Below are 23,122 nucleotides of genomic sequence, written 5' to 3'. Positions count from 1 at the left end.
CCCAGCCTGTAACTTGGAAGTTTTTAACTCCTTGATTTGGCCCATTCATTTCATTTCTGAACACACTGTTGTGGTCGGTGTTATTACTGGCATAGGAAGAATTATGTAGAAGTACCATTTGCAGCTCCTGTCTTAAACCCTTTACTAGAAATCATGAATCCTCAAAAAAATTAAAAATTAAAAACAGATGAGGCAAGGCTCATTATCATCTCCATTTAACAGGACTGAAGTATGGCTCAGAGAGTTGTATCTGCTGCGCATTGAGCTAGCCCAGGTGGGTTTTGGGCTGTCATTTCCCCCAGTGCCATGCTGGATGTCCAGTTAACAAATGGACATCCAAATATAACAAATATATATCCAAAACATAACAAATCCAGTTTATCAAACACTATGTCTACTAACTCCTGATATACGGTATCGAGGAAAGGTAAAGGATAATGGTGCCAACCAGTGAAATTTTTAAATGTTCTGTTTATTCTTTTCTTTTCTTTTTTTATTTGAGAGAGACAGAATTGGCACACCAGGGCCTCAGCTACTGCAATCGAACTCCAGATACTTGCACTACCTAGTGGGCATGTGTGACCTTGCACTTGCCTCACCTTTGTGTGCCTGGCTTATGTGGGATCTGGAGAGTTGAACATGGGTCCTTAGGTTTCACAGGCAAGCGCCTTAACCACTAAACCATCTCTCCAGCCCTGTGTTCATTTTTTTTTTTAAAAAAAGTGTTTACTGAGGAAAACCTGTCAATACACAATAGTTTAAATGTACATCTTTAAATTGTTTAGATGATCTGAGGTACCGCAAGTGCTTCAAACCCTATGTTAGGAAAGGAGGAGTGACCCAGTGTCTGGGCTTACAGAGAAAGTCTTTCTTTCTGTAGGCTCTGAGACCAAGAATCCAGCTTCTGCAACCCTGACTACAAAAAGAACAGTCTGGATAACTGATCTAACTATGTTAGCTTTTTTAAAAAAATAATTTTTATTCATTTATTTGCGAGCATAGAGAAATAGAAGAGACACAGACAGAGTGAATGGGCTGCAGGGCCTCTAGCCACGGCAAACAAACTCCAGATGCGTCACCATGCTGTGCATCTGGTTTTGTGTGGGTATTGGGGGAATTGAACCTGGGTTCTCAGGCAAGCACCTTAACCACCGAGCCAACTCTCCAGCCCTGCATTAGTTTTTCAAAATGCAGGTTTCTTTATTAATTTATTGGAGAGGAGAGAGAGAGAGAGAGAAATGGTTAGGTGTGCCAGGGCCTCTTGCCTCTACAAACGAATCAATCTTCAGCTGCATGCGTATGTTGTGCATCGGGCTTTATGTGGGTACCAGGAATCAAACCCAGGTAAACCCAGGCTTGCCGGCTTTGTAAATATGTGCCTTTAACCACTGAACCATCTTCCCAGATTTCTTTATTTTAGGTACTCTATCATGTTGTTGTTGTTGTTTTTCTTCCTGTGGCAGAATGTTTCTTTATAGAGCCAGATGAACATTCTCATATTGGAACACTGGAAGCAAATAATCTCAACTTGACCCTGGACTTCCACAGGTGAGGAGACCTGAAGGGAGCAGCTCGGGTTAGAGCGTGTTCCCCCTGAGCCAACGGCTCCTCTCGTTCCCAGACTCCTCACGGTGGAGCTGCAGTTTAAGCTGAAGGCCATCAATCTTCAGACGGTTCGCCACCAGGAGCTCCCGGACTGCTACGACTTCACCCTGACAGTGAGTGCGGCACGGGGACCTTGACTTGGGTCTACAGAAAACTTGTGTCATCCATGATTCACATGCTTGTGCTCAGGAGCGGTTAGAATATAGGGAGTGTGCTCATGGGGGACATAGATGCTGCTAGCTCTTTTTATTTTTGTTTTTGTTTATTTTTATTTTTTATTGGGTTTTCGAGGTAGGGTCTCCCTCTAGCTCAGGCGGACCTGGAATTCCATGTTGGGTGGCTGTCTGCTCACCATCATTGACAAGGGTTCTTGTATGCAGTTTTCTCATCATGGTTGCTTGCAGCCTCTGGGCTATTCTCACAGCGACTTCCTCTGAATGCTCTGGTTGGTCCTCTCCCCTTCAGCTCCTCCCCCCCCCCCACTTCGATGTTCTGTACATTTTAGCTGCAGATGGAGCTGCCGAGCTCTCAGAACAGGAGGTGAGTTCACCATCTTACAGGAGAAGGGTCAGCAACCCACTGTTGCTTGAGCTCAGGTAGAGGAGCATCTCGCAGCAGCTCCCCTTCCTGTGACCCTGATTCCTATTACTTCAACAGTGGCTGCTTGGTTGGTTTTTTGAGGTAGGGTCTCACTGTAGCCCAGGCTGACCTGGAGTTCACTATGTAGTCTCAGGCTGGTCTCAAACTCACGGCAATCCTCCTATCTCTGCCTCCCAAGTGCTAGGATTAAAGGCGTGTGCCACCACACCTGGCAGTTTTACTCTTTTTAAAATATTTAGTTGTTTTCTATTTTCTTTTTAAAATTTACTTTGATTTATTTATTAGAGATGGGGAGAGAGAGAGTGAGAATGGGTGTACCAGGGCTCCTAGACACTGCAAACGAACTCCAGACATATGCGTCACCATGTGCATCTGGCTTACATGGGACCTGAAGAATTGACCTTAACCGCTAAGCCATCTCTCCAGGCCAGTTTTACTCTTTTAAAGTATTCTTTGCACTAAAATCTACTTCATTTGGTATCAATATAGCCAGTCCAGCTTCCTTTCTTATTTATTTATTTATTTTTAGAGAGAGTGATAGACAGAGGGAGAGAGAGAATTGGAGAACCAGGGCCTCAGCCATTGCAATCCAACTCTGACATTTGTGCTACTTAGTGGGCATGTGTGACCTTGTGCTTGCCTCACTTTTGTGGGATCTGGTGAGTTAAACATGGGTCCTTAGGCTTCACAGGCAAGTGCCCAACTGCTAAGCCATCTCTCCAGCCCCCAGCTTTCTTTTGATTAATGTTAGCATGCTATATTTGTGGAGTGTGTGTGTGTGTGGGGGGGCTAGGGATGGAATCCAGAGCCTGTGTGTGCTAGACAGATGTTTTAGCATTCAGCTATAGTTTCAGCTCCTTGGGACTTGTATTTAATGTAAATTTCTTCTTACGCAGTATATTCTTTGCCCTTACTTTTCTTTCCTCAATTTTTACTTTAATTTTTAAAAAATATTGTTTATTTATTTATTTTCATGCAGAAAGAGAGAAAGAGATAGAGAGAATTGGAGCACCAGGGCTTCTAACCACTGCAAACAAGCTCCAGGTGCGTGCACCACTTTGTGCATTTGGCTTTATGTTGGTACTGGGGAATTGAACCCAAGATGTCAGTCTAAAATGTTGAGACATCTCTTCAGCCCACAGATTACTTTTTATAGTACAGGTGTGCTGGTGACAAATTCTTCCATCTTTTGTATGTCTGGAAAAACTATTTTACCTTCATTTAAAAAATAAACAACAAAACAGGGCAGGAGAGATGGCTTAGCAGTTTAGGCACTTGCCTGCAAGGCCTAGGGACCCATGTTCAACTCTCTGGGTCCCATGTAAGCCAGATGCACAAGGTGACACAAGTGTGCAAGGTTGCACGTGTGCCCAAGGTGGCACATATGTCTGGTGTTTGATTGTAGTGGCTGGAGTCCTGGCATGCCAGTTCTCTCTCCCTTGCTCTCACTCTTGATCTCTCATAAAAATATTACCCCTCCCCCCAAAAAAAATCAGTTCTGGGAGTAGAATTCTAGGTTGTTTTCCTCCTGAATACTCTACAGATGTTGGCCTCCCAGCTTAATCATTTCTGGAAAGTTTTGCTGTTATAGTTGTCTTTGTACCTCTGTATAAGATGTGTTCTTCCTCCCCCACACACCCCCTCACTCTGGCTGCTTTAAAATGTCTTCCTTTTCCTTGTGATTTTAAGCAGATTGGTTGGAGATGGCTTGATAAGCATTGCCTTGTGGTGAGCTGCAGACTGTGTCCTTCAGCCACGGGCAGGAAGGACAGACGGACCATGACAGTGGCCTCAGCTGGTTGTTAGGGAAAGATTACCATCTACCTTAAGGAGGAATATAGAAAGAAGCATGCTTAAAGTCACTTGCCATCTCATTACCCTATGTACTGAAGCTTCAATGGACTTTATTTAAATGACAGACTTTAAAAAAAATTCTATTTATTTGCAAGGAGAGAAAAAGTGAGAGAGAGAAAAAAAATAGGGATGCCAGGCCTCTTACCACTGCAAATGCTGCATATGTTACTTTGTGTATCTGGCTTTACATGGGTCCTGAGGACTCAAAGCTAGGCTTTGCAAGCAAGTGCCTTTAACTGCTAAGCCATCTCTCCAGCCCCAGATGACAGACTTATAATCTTTTTCCTTCCAAATTAGGAAAGGCAGGAAAAAAAAGTGGGTGGGTTTTCTGCATGGGGAAAATGAGGGAGTAAGGAGAAGGCATGAGGACTATGGCGGTCATTATGCCTGAGCTTTTGCTGGGCTCCTGGCATCTTGAACCGGTTATCTGAGAAGGAAGACATGCTGGACTCTCCCCAACACTGAGCCATAGTGACCAAAAAATTGAGGCCCGCGATGAAAATAGAAAACCTCCCCCTGAAGCATCCCAGGACAGAAACAACAAGTCTCTCTGTTCCCCATGTGTGCAGGAGCACAGAAAGCCACCCTTAGCCAGAAGGTGGGGCAAAGCCCTGCTGGGCCAGCTTGCCAAGTCAAGAGGGCATACGAAGTTACTCAGAATGTGAAAGAAGAGGAGGCACTCTTGTTACATAAGCTGTCCACGGCTGGAGTGCTGTCCTAGAACCACAGGGTTTTAGACACTAAAAATATCTCTAGAAGGTCTAATTCAACCTTATCAACTGAGAGAAGAGATGGGGAGCTTCCCAGAGTTGAATGGAGTTAGCCACAGGTCTGGAGGTGAGGGTTTGGAGCGCCTTTTCCCCCTTGAAATGACTGCTTCCTACTCAGTGCATATGGGCATCTTGCTTTCAAAACTATATACGCAGAGCTGGAGAGATGACTTAGTGGTTAAGGCGCTTGCCTGTGAAGTCTAAGGACCCAGGTTCAATTTCCCCGGTACCCATGTTTGCTTGCAGTGCCTGGAGGTCCTGGCATGACCATTCTCTCTATCTGCCTCTCTCTCTCAAATAAGTAAATAAATAATTTTTTAAAAAAATTTCAAAAAAATAAACATGCATCTGTGACCCCTTTTATGTCTTCTCAGATAACATTTGACAACAAGGCTCATAGTGGAAGAATTAAAATAAGCTTAGATAATGACATCTCTATCAGAGAGTGCAAAGACTGGCACATATCTGGATCAAGTAAGTAATACACCACTCATGTTCACAATGGCTACTAGGTCATGTAAAATGGTTATTAAATTATAGGCCTCCAGGACATAAGGAGCATCAAATGGAAGATTGGACCATTCTCAAGGCCGTACTTCTGTAAATCAATTTATCAAAGGTCTCTGATATTTCAGACAGTACATAAGTCATTAAAGCACATTTCCAACGGCCATGGATGATTAAGGCCATAGGATCTCCAGCTGCCAGAGCATCCTAGAGTCAAGTCAGTGCAATATTGGCAACTGCACTTGCCTTTCTTCTAATGTATTGGTACTTGGTCTGGAAGCCTTCCACCTGAGTAGGTGTGTTCTGTCAGCTTCCAGGGGAGATGAGTATACTGGATCAGCCTCAGCTTAGAGCTTTCACACTAATAAAATGTACACATATTGCTAGTATTGAAACGAATTTTTACTTTCTTAACAAGTCTTCTCTTGCCTGCTCTTTGCCAACAACATACTCATAGTTTCCTACCAAACCAAGTGTATATTATATACTTCCAGTTTCATTTTCTCCATTTTAGTAGGTTTTAAATATTTTTATTTGTTTGCAGGCAGAGAGAGATAGAGACAGAGAGAGAATGGGCACGATAGGGCTTCCAACTGCTGCAAATGAACTCCAGATGCATACACCACTTTGTGCATCTGGCTTTACATGGGTACTGGGGAATTGAACCCAGATTGTCAGGATTTGCGGGCAAGTGCCTTAACTGTGGAGCCATCTCTCTATCCCCATTTTAGTAGTTTTAAATATCATTGAGAGTGGCAGAATTCTTATTTTTTTAACTTATTTTAATATCATTTATTTACTGATTTGCAAGGAGAAAGATACAGAGAGAGAGGAAAGACAGACAGAGAGAATGGGTGTATCATGGCCTCCAGTCACTGCCAACGATCTCCAGATGCATGTGCACCTTGTGCATCTGGGCTTACATGGCCACTAGGGAAATGAACTGGGTCATTAGGCTTGGTGAGCAAACACACCTTAACCACTGAGTCATCTCACCAGCTCCAAAATTATTTTTGTTTGTTTTGTTTTATGAGGCAGGGTCTCACTCTAGCCCAGGCGGACCTGGAATTCACTCTGTATTCTCAGGGTGTTCTCGAACTCATAGAGATCCTCCTACCTCTGACTCCTGAGTTCTGGGATTAAAGGCATCAGCCACCACACCCCGCCCAAGATTCTTATTTTTACAGATGATGAAACCAAAGCTCAGGAGTAATGCTGACTGCCCAAGGCTACACAGCTAGGGTGAAGTCGGGCAGGATTTAACTTTGAAGCACGGCACCTAAACACTGTAGTTATCCTCTATCTGACAAGTGAGGAAAGGGTTTACTTTCCTTTCTTCTTTTTAAGAAATAAGGACATTCTTTCTGAGTTTTTCTAAAGTAATCATTGGAAGGCTCTTGGCTAATTTAATAAGATCCTTTAGTACAGAGCTAGTCTTTTTTAAAACTTTTTATTGACAGCTTTCATAAGCATAGACAATAAACCATGCTAATTTCCACTCCGTCTGCATTCTCCCCCAATCTAATTCACCCTCCATTGAATCCCTTCTTTACAATTAATGCCTCTCAATTTTAATGCCATTCTCTTTTCCTCCATTTATGAAGAACTTGTGTAGTTAGGTAGTGTCAGGCACTGTGAGGCCATGAATATGAAGGCCATTTTGCATCTGGAAGATTGCATCGTAAGCAGTCCTACTGATGGTTGACTGACGATCATGGTGATTTTAAGTCCTCTTTAAACATTAACAGGAAGAATGGAATACTTATCAGGGTTTTCTCTGTGGCCCTCTTGGAATGCTTGAGTGACCTAACCTGTTGTAGATGGCACTGCATTAATGTCTCACTGCATCTGCACATGCAATTGTGTTTGCTTGCAGTTCAGAAGAATACTCACTACATGATGATCTTTGACGCCTTCGTCATCCTGACCTGCCTGACCTCCTTGGTCCTCTGCGCCCGCTCTGTGGTTAGAGGACTTAAGCTTCAGCAGGTATGGGCTGCTGTCTTCTGAGCAGGCTGCTGTCATTTTCGTCCACGGGGAACTCACTGTGCCTCTCCTCTTTCCCCGGAAGGAATTCGTCAACTTCTTCCTTCTTCATTATAAGAAGGAAGTCTCCATATCTGACCAGATGGAATTTGTCAATGGATGGTATATTGTGATTATTATTAGTGACATACTGACAATCATTGGCTCAATTCTGAAGATGGAAATTCAAGCTAAGGTAAAAAGAAACTATCAGATTAATAACGTATTTTTCTAACATCTGAGAATTTTCGTAGTGAATGATTTCTTCCTAACTTTATCTTGAGTAAACTTGAAATTCACTGTGGTCAGGAAATTTCTTAAGCAGAATTTTAAAATTATAGCTCACAAAGTAGTGTTTGAAAATGACCCACATTAGAGCTACTGAATCCAAACATTTTGTGTGCCATGTGAATTCTTACACAGGCCAAAATTCATACACACACCAAGATAATTAAAGTAAGATCTTCGAAAATTTTTCACAAGCAATGTTAAAATATTCAACAATAACAAAACATAATGGATTGGGTAAAATAATGGGAAGAGATACTGTGTAAGTTCCTGCATTTGTTTCCTCTGTCCAAAATGATGAGAATAAATCGTATTTTCATACATTTTCATTGATGTAGTCCAAGTTATTCTTTTAAAATTAAGATCAACCTCTCCAACAAAAAAAAAAAAAAACAGATTAAAATACTTCTATATTTTAAAAAATATGTATTAGAGAAAGAGAGAATGAAGGAGAGGGAAGGAGCAAGGAGGGAGAGAGAAAGAGAATGAATGGCCATGCTAGAGTCTTTTGCCTCTGCAAATGAACTCCAGATACTGTGCCACTTTGTGCATCTGGCTTTACATGGGTACTGGGGAATTGAACCTGGGCTGACAGGTTTTTGCCAGCAAGAGGCTTTAACCGCTGAACACATCTCCCCAGCCCATTACATGCTAATGTTTTTCAAACAAATATCACTCAATCTTACATTCTCCTAGCCAGATGCAGCTAATAGGATGAGCTCCTGAAGCAGATGCCATCTTGTTGCTGGGACGAACACCCAATCAGAAGCAGAGCAGATAGATACCATCTCCTTGCTGGAACAGCACTCAACCAGAAGCAGCTGGTAGAAAGTGCTGATTTCAGCTGACAGTTGTGAGGGGGAAGGCCCATCATCACAGGGAAAGGCATGGCACGAGCAGAGACTGGATGTCACATCTTGTCTTATCAGCTGAGAGGCAGCAGCAAGAGTGAGCACCCTCAAACAACCCAGTAGGCAGGACTAATAAGCCTTCAAGCACATCCTTGATCTCCCAGCAAGGCTCAAACTCCCAAGGGATTTATTGTCTAGGGCTTGAGTATGAGGTTTTAATTTATTTATTAAGGCTGTGAGAGACTTTCCACTTTCAAACTACCACAGCCCCCTAGAGAGCTGGGCAGAGACCCCAAACGCAATGGCTCCGGTCAGAGAGGAGCTTGTTTTTCTGGGTTTCTAGGTTGGCCAGTCCTGCAGCTACATGCAGTCATTCAGGGACCTGCATTCCTTTCATTTTAGTCCTTTGTGAGCTTTGAGGGTTCATCTTGACTGCATGATTGACACTGGGTTGCCTCACAAAGAGGGTGCAGCCTGTGGGAAATAAAAGCATGTCATGTGTCCTTGGCTCAAGAGTTTATTTCTGTTCACAGCCCTCTAGAGTGAATTTGTCAAACCTACTTACAAGGGCAGCTGGGAAATACAGCCCAGACATTTGTCTGCAAAGGAGAGAATGAGTTTAGCTCATATGAAGAAGTGGCCACCACATATGGCTGTAGTTTGTCATATAACTTTAGGGACTAAAAAAAATAAAATGGAGTTAAGGGGCCAGGGAGATGTTTCAGAGGTTATGAGTGTTTGAAATTCAAACATGAGAGCTTCTTGGACTAGAGACTATGGGGTTTCCCTTTCTAGAACTCCTGAGGTCTTATGCCACCCTACCCCTACCTCCATACACTTACCTGTTCCTCTCTCTAGCTAGGCTCTCTCCTGTCTCAGAACCATGTCATTGGTGGGTCCCTATGTCTGGATGCTCACTCCCTAGATTTTTGTTTTCCCCTTGGCTTTTTCTGAGGTAGGGTCTCACTCTAGCCCAAGCTGACCTGGAATTCACTATGGAGTCTCAGGGTGGCCTCGAACTCATGGTGATCCTCCTACCTCTACCTCCTGAGTGCTGGGATAAAAGGCATGCACCACCATACCTGCTTTCCCTCTAGGTTTTTGCTTGACTTAGCCTCTCATTCCTTTTAGACCTTTGCTTATATGGCACTGTTTCATTGAAATCTCTCCAGACCATCCTATTTCTCCTTTGCTTTTACTTTTCATTGACAACTTCTCTCTCTGTGTGTATTACATATATATATATATATATATATATATATATATATATATATATATATATATATATATACAGTATATGTATATATAAAACATACCCTAATCATAATTCCCTCCCACCCTATTTTTTCCTCCTCATCTATCCCCCTGCACTGAATCCCTTCTTCTTTCCAATTAGTCCTTGCTGTATTTTGATGTCATTATTCCCCCCCACACACACACAGCCTCCTTGAGGTCATGACCACCACAACTACTAAGCGTCTGTAAGACAGTGTTGCAAAGCACTCCTCCTCTTCCTGTTGTTCTTGCCTTCTTTCTGCATCCTCTTCGGCAATGGCCTGACTATCCTATTTCTAATTACGACCCTCCTGTCTATTCAATTAGTCCTTGCTGTATTTTGATGTCATTATTCCCACCCCCCCACACAGCCTCCTTGAGGTCATGACCACCACAACTACTAAGCGTCTGTAAGACAGTGTTGCAAAGCACTCCTCCTCTTCCTGTTGTTCTTGCCTTCTTTCTGCATCCTCTTCGGCAATGGCCTGACTATCCTATTTCTAATTACGAACTTATACCCCTTCCTTAGCTTCCCCCCCCCCGACCCCTCACGGGCGTTCCTCCTCAGCACTTACCATCAGCTGATGCATCAGAGTCTATTAATCTCTTGCTGCTGTCTTGGTCTTTAGCCCCAGTAGAATGTGGGACTCAATGAGGCCAAAGACCTGGGTTGACTGCTTCCATAAGTACCAATAAATATTTCTTATGTCAATGACTTACTGCCATTTAAGCTTTTTGTTTAATATTCTTATTTATTTATTTGAGAGAGAGAGGATGGACATGCAGGGGCTTTCATCCCACTGCAAATGAACTCCAGATGCATGCGCCACCTTGTACATCTGGCTTACATGGGTCCTAGGGAATTGAACCTGGGTCCTTTGGCTTTGCAGGCAAGCGCCTTAACCACTAAGCCATCTCTCCAGTCCTAATTTGTGTTTTATTTCTACTCCATCTTAGAGCCTCACAAGTTATGATGTCTGTAGCATATTTCTGGGGACTTCCACAATGCTCGTGTGGCTCGGTGTGATCCGGTACCTGGGTTTCTTTGAGAAGTACAATGTAAGCAATTCCACAGAACTTCCTTCAAGTTGCTCTGCTGATTTGCCTTAAGGACAGATACCCCAGTGACCTCTTTTTCATCCACAGCTCCTGATCCTGACGCTCCAGGCGGCGCTGCCCAATGTCATGAGGTTCTGCTGCTGCGCTGCTATGATCTATTTAGGGTACTGCTTCTGCGGATGGATAGTTCTGGGGCCTTACCATGATAAGGTAGTGGTGCCAGCTTTCTTCCTGCTGTTAGTAAGTTCCCAGAACAAGGGAAAATGCTTGTTTACCCTCTTTATTTGTATTATTATTACCAGTTAATTATTTATTTTAAGACTGGATCTCAGGTAGCCCACACTAGCCTTGAATTCCGTATGCAGCCAAAAGTGACTTTTCTTTATTTTTTCCAGTTCCGTTCTCTGAACAGGGTCTCCGAGTGCCTTTTCTCTCTGATCAATGGAGATGACATGTTTGCCACTTTTGCAAGAATGCAGCAGAAGAGTTACCTGGTCTGGCTCTTCAGTAGAATTTACCTCTATTCATTCATCAGCCTCTTCATCTACATGATTCTCAGCCTGTTCATCGCGCTGATCACTGACACGTATGAGACGATCAAGGTGGGTTTCCCAAGGGCTGCAGGCAGCTCTGCTCCCCCAGGACTAGTATTGGGCCAGCAGTATTTGTTCTAAGCATGGAGAATGGTTGAAAAGAGAGGCAACTCAATGTTAGAAATTAGGAAAAAGAAGTGAGGTGGAAATAGAATTTCTTTTTTTTTTTTTTGGTTTTTCAAGGTAGGGTCTCGCTCTAGCTCAGGCTGACCTGGAATTTACTGTGTATTCTCAGGGTGACTTAGAATTCACGGTGATCCTCCTACCTCTGCCTCCTGACTGCTGGGATTAAAGGCATGTGCCAACACACCCGGCTGGAAACAGAATTTCTTGAACATTAAAAATGTTGTCTCGGGCTGGAGAGATGGCTTAGCGGTTAAGCGCTTGCCTGTGAAGCCTAAGGACCCTGGTTCGAGGCTCAGTTCCCCAGGTCCCACGTTAGCCAGATGCACAAGGGGGCGCACGTGTCTGGAGTTCGTTTGCAGTGGCTGGAGGCCCTGGCGCGCCCATTCTCTCTGTCTCCCTCTATCTGTCTTTCTCTCTATGTCTGTCGCTCTCAAATAATAAATAAAAAATGAACAAAAAATATTAAAAAAAAATGTTGTCTCTAAATAATTGTAATATTTTTCAAACAAGATTCCTTCTCTCTCCCTCCTTCTCTCTCCCTCCCTCTTTTCTTCCCTCCCTTTCTGTTTTGTTATTTCTTTGCTTCCTCCCTCCCTCCCTTCTTTCTTTCCTTTCTTTCCTTCCCCTTTCTTCTTTCTCTTCCTTCCTCCCTTACTCCCTTTTTCCCTCCCTTCCTCCCTCCCTCCCTCTTTCTTTCTTGTTTTTTTTTCTTTCTTTCCCGATTTCTCTGTGACAATATTAAGGGTCACACCCAGGGTATGGCATAAGCTAGACAAGTGTTGTACCACCGAGCTACACCCCAGCCTTGAAGAGAGATGCAGACCCAGTCCTCATATGCCCCTGGCGTCGATGAGTGCACGTGGTCTTCTGCCTATTCCAAACCTTATTTTAGATGTGTAAGATAGTAGGTGAATGTCTGTAGGTGACTATCAATAGGTCCTAGATGAATAAAAAAATGGCTTTTGAGAAAGCTAACATTTTGGTGGAAACTTTAAAGAATCCAGTTTTCATAGCTAAAAATTTCTGCTGCATTTTGAAGTGTATAACTATAACTACATCTATTACACTTTGCAAGGCCCTGTTTGGCACAACCACAGGAGTCCAGCCACAAGAAAAGCAGAGAAGTGACATGTCAAATGCTAGTCCTGTGTACATTACACAATCAGAAATGTTATTTTAAAATTATGTATTTAAGAGAGAGAGAAAGAAAGAGACAGAGATAAAAAGAAAGAGAGAGAGAGAATGGACACATCAGGGCCACTAGCCACTGCAAGGAAACACCAGACATATGGACTTATGTGGGTCCTGGGGAATCAAACCTGGGTCCTTAGGCTTTGCAGACAAGCATCTTTACCACTAGGCCATCTCTCCATCCACAGAAATCTGATTTTAAAAGTGGTTTTTATTCCTATGGGATATTTAAAAGGTCCATTTGAGCCTCATACAATATGCAAAGGTAGAATAAATATTTTGATATATTTACTTTTTATTTTTCTTATTTGTTTATTTAAGAGAGAGAGAATTGGCGTGCCAGGGCCTCAGCCACTGCAATTGAACTCCAGACACCGCACCACCTAGTGGGCATGTGTGATGTTGCACTTGCCTCACCTTTGTGTGTCTGGCTTGCATGGGATCTGGAGAGTCAAACATGGGTCCTTAGGCTTCACAGGCAAGCTCCTTAATTGCTAAGCCAATGCTGAAGCCCTGATATATTTAAATTTTGAATATCTTTTTGGATTTGGGCATATCACTAGCATGGACACTCCCAAGTGGGGTCTTTACCATGTGATGTGCCCCACGATGAAAAAAAGGCCATGGTTTGGAATTGATCATTGTGAAGGGCTTGCTCATGAAGCCTGGGTGATGATGTCATTCTTACCAAACCAGATGTCATGGTCTGACCACCTCCTTGCTGTCTTCAGTGATTGCTCAGTAGATGTGTGCTTTGGCCCTCATGGTTACTGGGATAATATTTCCGTATGGCTGTCCAAGGTCCTCCCTATAACACTCTTAAAGTTTATCATGGTTACACTTACCTTTTCATGGATGGGACAAAACACCTTATCAGAAACAATTTATGGAAAGGAAAGGTTCATTCCAGGCCTATTGTTCAAGGAGAAGTGGTACAGGAACAGACATTGGGTGTCACATGTCCACAGCAGCAGGGACTAAGGAGAGAGAGTAAACCATCAGCACCCATTGAGGCTGGACTAATAAAACCACAAGGAGGTCTCCTCTGACACACCTCCTCTAGCAAGGCTGCACTGGCCAAGGGCTCCACACACTTTCCAAACAGAGCCATCATTTTGGGATTAAGTGTTAGGCTTACTCACAAACACATGAACTATGGGGCCAATTTTACATTCAAACCACCATAGCCATTTTCAGCTTTGTGCAGAGAACTCTGTCATTCAAGGGTGACATCTGAGTTCTCTAAGAGTAACTCTTTTTAAAAATTTATTTTTTTAAGAGAGAGAGAGAGAGAGAGATAAAGAGGCAGATGGAGAGAGATGAGAGCATGCCAGGGCCGCCAGCCACTGCAAACTAACTCCAGATGCTTGTGCTACCTTCTGTACCTGGCTTATGTGAGTCCTGCGGAATTGAACCTGGATAGTTTGGCTTTGCCAGCAAGTGCTGTAACTGCTAAGCCATCTCTCCAGCCCTGTAAGAGTAACTCTTGATGCCAAATGTTAAACTCTTATCTTGACTCAAAACACAAGCCAGGCTATTTCTGGTATTTCCCTTCCACCCCAACCCACCTACCTACATACATCTCTGAAACCAATCTGCCCACCCAAAGGAGTGACTCCAACAGGATAGGTGCAGGCTGAAAGGGGTCTTCTAGTGTTCTGACCTTTGTCCCAACACCAGGACCAGCTCAGGAGCAGCCTGAGAGTTACGTGGCAGAGACAAGGGATGTCCAGTGTTCAGCCTACAACCAGACTCCATTAGCCGAACAGTTGGGATCCTGGTGGGCTGAACTGGATCCCATTCCAGAAGCTTCCTTCAACAGACACAGGGCTTGTGGGGCTGTAGAGAACACGGCGTGGTAAATTCAGAATGGAGCTGACTTTATTCTTTCCAAGAGATGGGTGCAGACCCAGGCTCCACGTGCTCCCGTGGGCAGGAGTGGGCCTGGAAAAGCAAATGCAGGTGAGTACCTGGTACACTTCACCTCCCCCGCTGCCAATAACGACTGCAGGGGCTACAGTTCCTGAAAATACCCAAGTGTGCGCCACTGTCCCTGTAGGAGAATCCCTTCGCTGGCCACATGTTCCATTTTGAATTCGGGGCTTACAAGGGGACTTTGAAAAAAAATGTCTATTTTTATGTATTTGAGTTGCAGAGAGAGAGTATGGACATGCCAGGCCTTCTTGCCACTGTAGACGAACTCCAGACTCATGTACCACATGGTGTACCTGGCTTTATGTGGGTACTGGGGATTTGAACCCAGGCCAGAAGGCTTTGCGAGCAAGTGCTTTTAACCACTGCGCCATCTCCCCAGCCCCAGGGGAGCTTTTTTATGAACTTCTGCTTTCTTACATCTAGCACTACCAACGGAATGGCTTCCCAGAGACTGAACTTCGAAAGTTTATATCAGAATGCAAAGATCTACCCAATTCTGGAAAATACCGATTAGAAGATGACCCTTCGGGATCTTTATTCTGCTGCTGCAAAAAATAGCTGTAAGGTTCCCCTGGAGGGGAAACTAGAGCCGCTGAGTTGGAAGCTTTGTGGGTATTTGGGTATCAGGCCTAGTATGTTCACAGGCTAATAATTTGAGTGAATGGATGGCTATGATGCATCAAGAACTGTCTCCATTTTGATAAACCATACTTAAATGTTGTTGCTGCTTATCTGAATGCATTTTTACGTAACCAGTCTTGATGAGAGAAGCTACTGGGTCATCTCTCTGTCTTGTTTGTAATAGCTGTCGTCAGTGTTCTCTCTGTCCCTTCCACATGTGTGGGCTGAGCACACGCTGGAAAGCAGTCTCTGGTCACACAGTGACTTTGCACAAACATCTCGGAGAGAGTGAGGGTATGTACGAAATAATCGCTGCATTAAAAAGTCTTCCCTTAAAGGACGGAACAATAAAACCAAGCATCACCTGCTGGCACTGTAGTAATGCTCACTCTGAAAGGCCATTGTGATTCAGTTCTGCCTTTAGACCTGGAGAAGATAGGGTATTCTCATATCTCCTTACACGCTTTCTCTCCATCAGTGTTAAGGTACAAAGCTGCAAGAGCCTCTACACATAAGTGAAAGCTACAGCACCTACCAAATGTATGTTTGACGAGACTGTAGCTACTTTATCGGTACCTGAGAAACTTTGTGAAAATCGGTGAGGCACTGTGCCTTTCGTAGACACATCCAGTCTCACAGGAAAGTTATTTGGGGTCAGGAGCTGTGGTTTCGTGGACCGAAGTTCTATAACTCGTACTCGATATTTCAAAATGAGTGAGAAATATGTGCCCTAAAAAAAAAGGGGCCGTCTTGGGAGGCAGAGGTAGGAGGATCATCGTGAGTTCAAGGCCACCCTGAGACTACATAGTGAGTACCAGGTCAGCCTGGGTTACAGGGAGACCCTACCTTGAAAAACAAAAAAAAAGGGGGGGGGCGGGCATGGTGGTGTACTCTTTTAATCCCAGCACTTGGGTGGCAGAGGTAGGAGGATCACTGTGAGTTCAAGGCCACCCTGGTACTACTAAGTTCTAGGTCCTCCTGGGCTAGAGTGAGACCCTAGCTCAAAAAAACAAAACAAACAACCAACAGCAACAAAAAGACACAAAGGGCAGGGGCTAGAGAGATGGCTTGGTGGTTAAGAGCACTTCCTGTGCAAACATGAAGTCCTGAAGGGGCCAGAGAGGGCCTGACATAGCCTGAGTTTGAATCTCTAGCAACCCGCATAAACAGCTGGGCACCGCCACATGTGTCTGTAACCCAGGCCCACAGACAGACAGAGAGATGAGCTCGTGGAAATAAAAGTGCAAGTCAGGATAAATAAGAGACCTGGGCTCAAGACGAAGGTCTCAGCTCTATCTGCCCACTATAGGCAAGTGCGTGGGACATCTCATGGCCACATACACTTGCAAACACCACGTACATGCATGCATGTGCACACGATCCTCCCCCCCCCAAACACATTACACTTATGCAAAAACAACAACAAAAATCCTAAAAAGGTTCCAGGGGCTGGAGAGATGGCTCAGCTATTAAAGGCACTTGCTTGTCAAGCTTACTAACTCAGGTTCAGTCTTCATCCATGTAAGTCCAGACACAAAGTGATGCACCCTGAAACTCGCCAGCCAGCTAGCCTGGCCATGTCAACCACAAAACAAGCAAGCAAACAGAAAACATGAAAGACCCAGTTTCAAACCAGGTAAAAGGAGAAAAACCAAAGCCTGACGTTGTCCTCTGACCTCCACACATGAGCCTACACACACACACACACACACACACACACACACACACACACTGCATAAAGGCTTAAAAGACTCAAAAATAGACTCTACCCTTTACAATCACTGATGGGTAATTGTAGAGATTTTATAATGTGATATTTGTTTTATGTACTTCTTGCCCATATAGAAATGAATTCAATGATGTATAATAAAGTTTTTCCTCGAAGAAAACATTATCTTTAATTTATTTTTAATTTATCTTTATCAAGGTCATAGGTAAAGGGTTCAAATAGCAGTAGCTAAACTTAAAGAGAGTACATCCCAGGAAAGGTGTGTCTGTCTACTGTCAAGGTAGTAGGCAAGAGGTAGGTAAATTCTTAGGGAGTTTAAAGAGAGTATATTTGATGATGGTTTCTAAACATTAAAAGAGTTTATACTTGAGAGTATGAACATCCCCAATATAAAAAGCAAACAGGGAAGAATTAAAAATTAGGGTTGCTGGTCCCATGTGCAGTGGGCGGCTGGAAGCTAATATGGCCAACATGTCAGCCTTGTTAAACAGAACAGAACAGCAGAGAATATATGAAGATAGCCTATATAATACTGACGTATGCTGATTGCACCAGGCCACCAAGGTAGGTGCAGAGTGGGTTAAAAGTTCAACGTGGAATCTCAATGTTTTCAGATGCAGAAATAGTAACTCACTGGGAAGGTTGCAGTAGTAAATGTATGTGGTATACCTAAACTTGATCATCTCAATATCCACCTTCAGAAACTAGGGAGACAAGAGCAAGTGGAAATCTATGGGGAGCAGAAAAAAATAATAAAAATCAGAGCAGACAATGGAATTGAATAGGAAATCAAGCACGCCTTTAATCCCAGCACACAGGAGACAGAGGGAGAAGATGGCTGTGAGTTCGAGGCCAGCCTGAGACTGCATAGGGAATGGGAAATGAAGACCATCAACATTTTGACACAGAGCTGGGAGGACGACTGAAAGAATGAGACATCAAAACCAAAGAAGGGCTGCTGGGAAACAGGAGGCTGTTTGGTGGAGCAGGGGCGGGCGGGGGCATGGTCCCCAAGAGGGTAATGGGAGGGGATAAGATCGAATCACAGTATGTTCATGTATTAACATTGTAAAAAATGTTAACTATCAGAATATCTTTCCAGGGGGAAAGGGGACCAGATGATGGTAATAGAATGTGATCATGATCAAAATACATTATGTATATGTATGAAAATGGTTAATAAAAATGTATTTTAAAAGAGAAAACAAGAAATCAAGACAGCAATTCAATAAAAACCCCAAAATGCATTGAAAAGAGAGAGAGAGGGAGAGAACGGGTATGCAAGGCCCTCCACCCACTGCAAATGAACTCCAGAGGCATGTACCCTCTTGTCCATCTGGCTTATGTGGGTCCTGGGGAATCAAACCTGGGTCCTTAGGCTTTGCAGGCAAACACCTTAACCACTTAGCCATCCTTCCAGCCCCAAAATGTATTTTTTGAAGATCAATAAAATGAACAAACCTGTCGTCAAACTTAGAAAAATGAGAGAAGACACAAATCACCAGTGTGCAGAAATGAAAGGAAAATCACAACGGATCCTCAGTGGCTGATGCAACCTACACAGGACCTGCCTAATAAGAGGGGGAAATGATGACATCGCAATAGAACAGGGAGAAGTTGGAAAGAAGAGAACCTCTGGAAGGGAAGAGGAAAAGGAAAGGAGGGAGGGGATTAGGATCATGGTATATTGTGTATATGTATAGAAGCTGTCAATAAAAAGTTAAAAAAAAAAAAACAACCCTGGTGTGGTGGCGCACGCCTTTAATCCCAGCACTCGGGAGGCAGAGGTAGGAGGATTGCTATGATTTTGAGGCCAGCCTGAGACCACATAGTGAATTTCAGGTCGGACTGGACTAGAGTGAAACCCTACCTTGAACAAAAAGCCAACACAAAACAATACAAAAGGTTTTTTTTTTTTTTTTTTAAAAGAGCCTTTAGACTGGAGGAATGGCTTGGTGGTTAAGGCATGTGCCTGCAAAACCAAAGGACCCAGGTTCAATTCTCCAGGATACACAGAAGCCAGATAGACAAAGTGGTGCATGCATCTGGAGTTTGTTTGCAGCAGATGAAGGCCCCAGAGCAGCCATTCTCTCTAGTCTGTCTGCAAACTTCTCTCTCTCTCAAATAAATAAAAATAAAAAAATATTTTTTTGAAAAGGCATCACTTTTTTGTTTTTGAGGGAGGGTCTTGCTCTTGACCAGGCTGACCTCGAATTCACTCTGTAGTCTCAGGGTGACCTCGAACTCATGGCAATCCTACTACCTCTGCCTCCTCAGTGCTGAGATTAAAGGTGTGCACCACTATGTCTGGCTATCTTTTTGTTTGTTTGTTGTTGTTGTTTTTAGGTAGAACTTCTCTCCACTCCAGGCTGACCTGGAATTCACTATATGTAGTCTCAGGGTGACCTTGAACTCATGGTGATCCTCCTACCTCTGCCTCCCGAGTGCTGGAATTAAAGGCATGTGCCACCATGCCAGCTAGTATTTTATTTTACTTATTTATTTATTTGACAGAGAAAGAGGGAGCAAGATAGAACAAGAGAGCGAGAGAGAGAGAATAGGCCTCCAGCTACTGCAAATGAACTCCAGATGCATGTGCCCACTTGTGCATCTGGCCAACATGGGTCCTGAAGAATCAAACCTGGGTCCTTTGGCTTTGCAGACAAAAACCTTGACCACTAAACCATCCCTCTAGCTCAGCATCACTTTAAAAAAAAAAAATCTTTCCATTTGGGCCTAGCCAGTAGCTGGGATCGTTGAAGAACATGGGCTGTGGAATTTGCAACTAGGACGAATATTGACATCATGGCAGACACAGAATCTGATGCCCAATTCCAGTTCACTGGTGTTAAAAGAGTCCAACTCCTGCACTCACATAGGTAGAATGAATTGTGTACTGGCCACATAAGGAGTGATGGTCTTATACTTCAAGGTAAGGTAAAAAACAAAAAAAAAACCCTAAACTCCAGCAGTGAAAGCAACATAAATGGTTATGAACATGTCTGATTTCATCTGTTCAGTTCCCCTGCCTGGAGAAGCTAATAATTCATCATGCAATACTCAGTTTGCACAATAAATTATGAACCTCGAAAAAAAAGTTAAAAAAAAATCACAATGGATCTCATGGGCACTAAAAGGATAAAAAGAATATTGTGAAAATCTCTTTGCCCACAAATTTGAAAACCTAGAAGAAATAGACCAATTCCTTTAAGGCTATGGCTATGGTTTGAGTGTGCAGCGCAAAGGCTCATTTCCCATGTGACCACATTGAGTGCCGGTCCTGGGGAGTACGTCCTCTCTCAGAACATGTCAGCTGTCACAGGACTCGGCCTTGTGTATGTGCTCAGCTCTCTTGCGTTCTGCCACGTCTCTCGCCTTTTCCAATCATGACCCCAGCCATGAAGGGGAGTTTTGTGATCCTGTATGTCAGAATAAAGACACTCCTTCAAAACAAACAAGCAAACAAACACACAAAAGCTTTATGACCTGGCGTGGTGGCGCACACCTTTAATCCCAGCCCTCGGGAGGCAGAGGTAGAAGGATCGCCAGGAGTTCGAGGCCACCCTGGGACTACATAGTGAATTCCAGGTCAGCCTGGGCTAGAGCAAGACCCTATCTCAAAAAAACAAACAAAAAAAACGTGGGCTGGAAAAATGGCTTAGTGGTTAAGGCATTTGCCTGTGAAGCTTAAGGACCCCGGTTCAATTTCCCAGGACTCACCTAAGCCAGCTGCATAAAAGGGCACATGCATCTGGAGTTTCTTTGCAGCGGCTGGAGGCTCTGGCACCCCCATTGTCTCTTTCTCTCTGCCGCTTCCTCTCTCTCAAATAAATAAAAAAAATTTTTTTTTAAAAGACACTCTTAAAGAACAAACCTGTTTTATGCGCAGTCCCAAAACCAAAGGACCTGAGCGACTTTCTCATGCTACTGGACAGACAGCGGCATGGCTGGGCTTCTTGCGGAGCACTTGCGGAGCTTTTCCAACTAAAACAAAAATAAATAAATAAATAAATAAATAAATAAAGAAAGAAAGAAAGAAAGAAAGAAAGAAAGAAAGAAAGGTCAAGGTCAAAAAGCCCGGCAATCCCAGCTCTCGGGAGGTCGAGGCAGGAGGATGGCCCTGAGTGCGAGTTTCAAAAGAAGAAAAGAGGAGGAAGCAGGAGGAGTGAGTGAAGGGATGGAGAACCCGGGCGGCGGAGGATGGCCTGTGGGTGCTGGGGGTGGGGTGTCCTCGCTGCGGTCCGGCCCCTTTACAAAGACTGCTTCCCGGCCCGCCTCCCGCAGACACCCCTAGGCGGAGCTGGTGGCCGGGGCGCGGGAGCCGAGCGCCCCATTCCGGCATCCTCCGGCCGCAGCCCGCCATGCCCGCAGCGGAGGAGGCGCTGGACCTGCCGCTGTGCAACAGCGCCCCAGGCCTGGCCGGGGGTCCCCGCCACAGGTCGGTACCCCTGGGGCGCTTCCCAGCTCCTCTTCCTCCCAGCGTGTGTCCCGGGGCTCCGGGGTCACCTCCGGCCTCGCGGCTCTGGGCTCCATCCCCTGCGTCCCCGAGCTGCCGCCGTGGAGAAAGTCCTCGGGGACGCGCGTGGGCTCGCCCAGCTCCCGCGGGAGGCGGACCCAGGTGGGGACTTGGGCGGGGGTGTGGGGGAGGGAGCTGCTGGCCACACGCCGGTCCCCGGAGCCCCGATCCGACAGCTCTCCGGCTGGAAAGGTAAGAGGAGGTGCCGGGGCTTAGAAGCGCTTCCACGGGGGAATGCGATCCCGCGGGGCCGGGATGGGTGTGCAGTGGATGATTTCCCGCTGCTGCGCATCCCGGGGAGCGGTGGAAAGTTCTGGCAGGATGTTTGAGCCTGCATCCTGATGGTTCTCCCAGGGAATCCCCAGAGAGGGAGAAGGTGGGTGTTTTCAGGTTAACTTCCAGGTGAGACAGCTGGGATGTCATCATCATTATTATTATAATTATGATTACTTTTTTTCCCCAGTAGTTCAGACTCTATCTGGACAGACCCTGCTTGGCTTTTCCTGCTGTAGACCAGAGCTGTCTGGCTGCTGTCTCGGGCCTGCTAAAGCCAACTGCTTGTGGTTAGTTTTATAAGCCTGGGCTTTGGCTTCCGGAACAAATTGACCTTTCCTCAGGTGGGAGGGATCTGGTGTGGTCAGCCTGGGTTTTTCTGACTCAATGAAAAGATGTACAGTTCGGTTGGGTGGTGCTGCCCAGGCCCCTCCTCCTGGTCAAAGCTGCCGTCCAGCGCAGTTGCGTGCAGCGTGTGCGGACAAAGTGGCCTTTTGGCTTCGCTGCCCTCAAAGCAAACAGTGGTGGGCCATTCAACTTCTCCTAAACAGCAGCGTGCCAGACGCTCCTGTCCTCGAACTGCTAACTCAATGCCAGCAAGAAAAGCAGACTTCTCCGTGGGAGTGGACTTGGTCTGTACAGATAGCTATCCACATTACCCTGTGAATTTTCAGCAGACAAGTGGTGTGTGTTTCTCAGACCTTCAAAAGACCATGTTTGAATTAGAAAAAAAAAAAAAATTGGCGTAACTTTGACAATGTTCAGAGAGCTGTGTATGTCACACCAAAATGTCTAATGTCCTGTCACAAATGGCCTCTCTTAAAGCTACAGGGTCTGTTTTTCTAAGTATTTTATTTGAAAGAGAGAGAGAGAAGGAGGGAGGGAGAGAACAGGCATGCCAGGGCCTCTAACCACTGAAAACGAGCTCCAGAGGCACGTATCACCTTGTACATCTGTCTTACATGGGTACTGGAGAATAGAACCTGGGTCCTTAGGCTTCACAGGCAAGCGCTTTAACCACTAAGCCACTTCTCCAGCCTCAACGGGGTTTACTTTTAATGACCAGCTGGGTAGAAGTTATACAGTACTTCCATTGCCTTATCCCTCAATATACTGTTTTAAAAAAATGTAATTCATAAGTGGCTCTGGATTTATGCACCCATCTTCTTGGACTGGAGACACCCTTCTCCCTACCTTATCCAGCCAGCGTGGGCATGTGTATGAGCTCTGGAGACACCCCTCTCCCCTTCCTATCCAGACAGGGTGGGTGTGTGTATGAGCTCTCTGTCTTGATTCCGTTATCT

The 23,122-nt window shown here is 44.7% G+C and overlaps 2 protein-coding genes and 1 long non-coding RNA gene across 10 annotated transcripts in view; 2 read left to right on the top strand and 1 right to left on the bottom strand.

Annotated features, from left to right (window-relative positions):
* Mcoln3 (mucolipin TRP cation channel 3) overlaps positions 1-15,399 on the top strand; it is a 30,228-nt gene extending 14,829 nt beyond the window's left edge. For 4 of the 5 annotated variants that reach the window (XM_045138105.1, XM_004653654.2, XM_045138104.1 and 1 more), the window contains 9 exons: positions 1,464-1,548; positions 1,622-1,718; positions 5,204-5,303; positions 7,213-7,325; positions 7,408-7,557; positions 10,733-10,834; positions 10,922-11,044; positions 11,230-11,436; positions 15,103-15,399. In XM_045138105.1, the coding sequence (XP_044994040.1) occupies positions 1,464-1,548; positions 1,622-1,718; positions 5,204-5,303; positions 7,213-7,325; positions 7,408-7,557; positions 10,733-10,834; positions 10,922-11,044; positions 11,230-11,436; positions 15,103-15,237 (1,112 nt within the window). In that variant the 3' untranslated portion in view covers positions 15,238-15,399. Of the gene's footprint in view, positions 1-1,463; positions 1,549-1,621; positions 1,719-5,203; positions 5,304-7,212; positions 7,326-7,407; positions 7,558-10,732; positions 10,835-10,921; positions 11,045-11,229; positions 11,437-11,662; positions 11,835-15,102 lie in introns of those variants that run through there. The other variant, XM_045138106.1, reaches the window with a different exon arrangement.
* LOC123456000 lies at positions 10,615-21,599 on the bottom strand. 2 transcript variants are annotated; one of them, XR_006634264.1, is made up of 5 exons: positions 21,536-21,599; positions 20,904-21,013; positions 14,408-14,688; positions 13,590-13,721; positions 10,615-11,504 (listed from the first exon to the last, which is right to left on the bottom strand). It is a non-coding gene; the product is annotated as an uncharacterized LOC123456000 (long non-coding RNA). The 2 variants fall into 2 exon arrangements; XR_006634265.1 differs by having other exon boundaries at positions 14,408-14,583.
* The window catches only part of Mcoln2 (mucolipin TRP cation channel 2), a 57,070-nt gene continuing 55,385 nt past the window's right edge, over positions 21,438-23,122 (top strand). For all 3 annotated transcript variants that reach the window (XM_004653653.2, XM_045138101.1, XM_045138103.1), the window contains exon 1: positions 21,438-21,467. The gene's annotated coding sequence lies outside the window, so the exon portion shown is untranslated. The remainder of the gene's footprint in view (positions 21,468-23,122) is intronic.

The sequence above is a fragment of the Jaculus jaculus genome, chromosome 19 (assembly GCF_020740685.1).
Source record: "Jaculus jaculus isolate mJacJac1 chromosome 19, mJacJac1.mat.Y.cur, whole genome shotgun sequence".
In the NCBI taxonomy this organism is placed as follows: domain Eukaryota; kingdom Metazoa; phylum Chordata; class Mammalia; order Rodentia; family Dipodidae; genus Jaculus; species Jaculus jaculus.
Note: the sequence above shows the minus strand (reverse complement) of the source record. Positions and strands in the feature narration are given on the sequence as shown.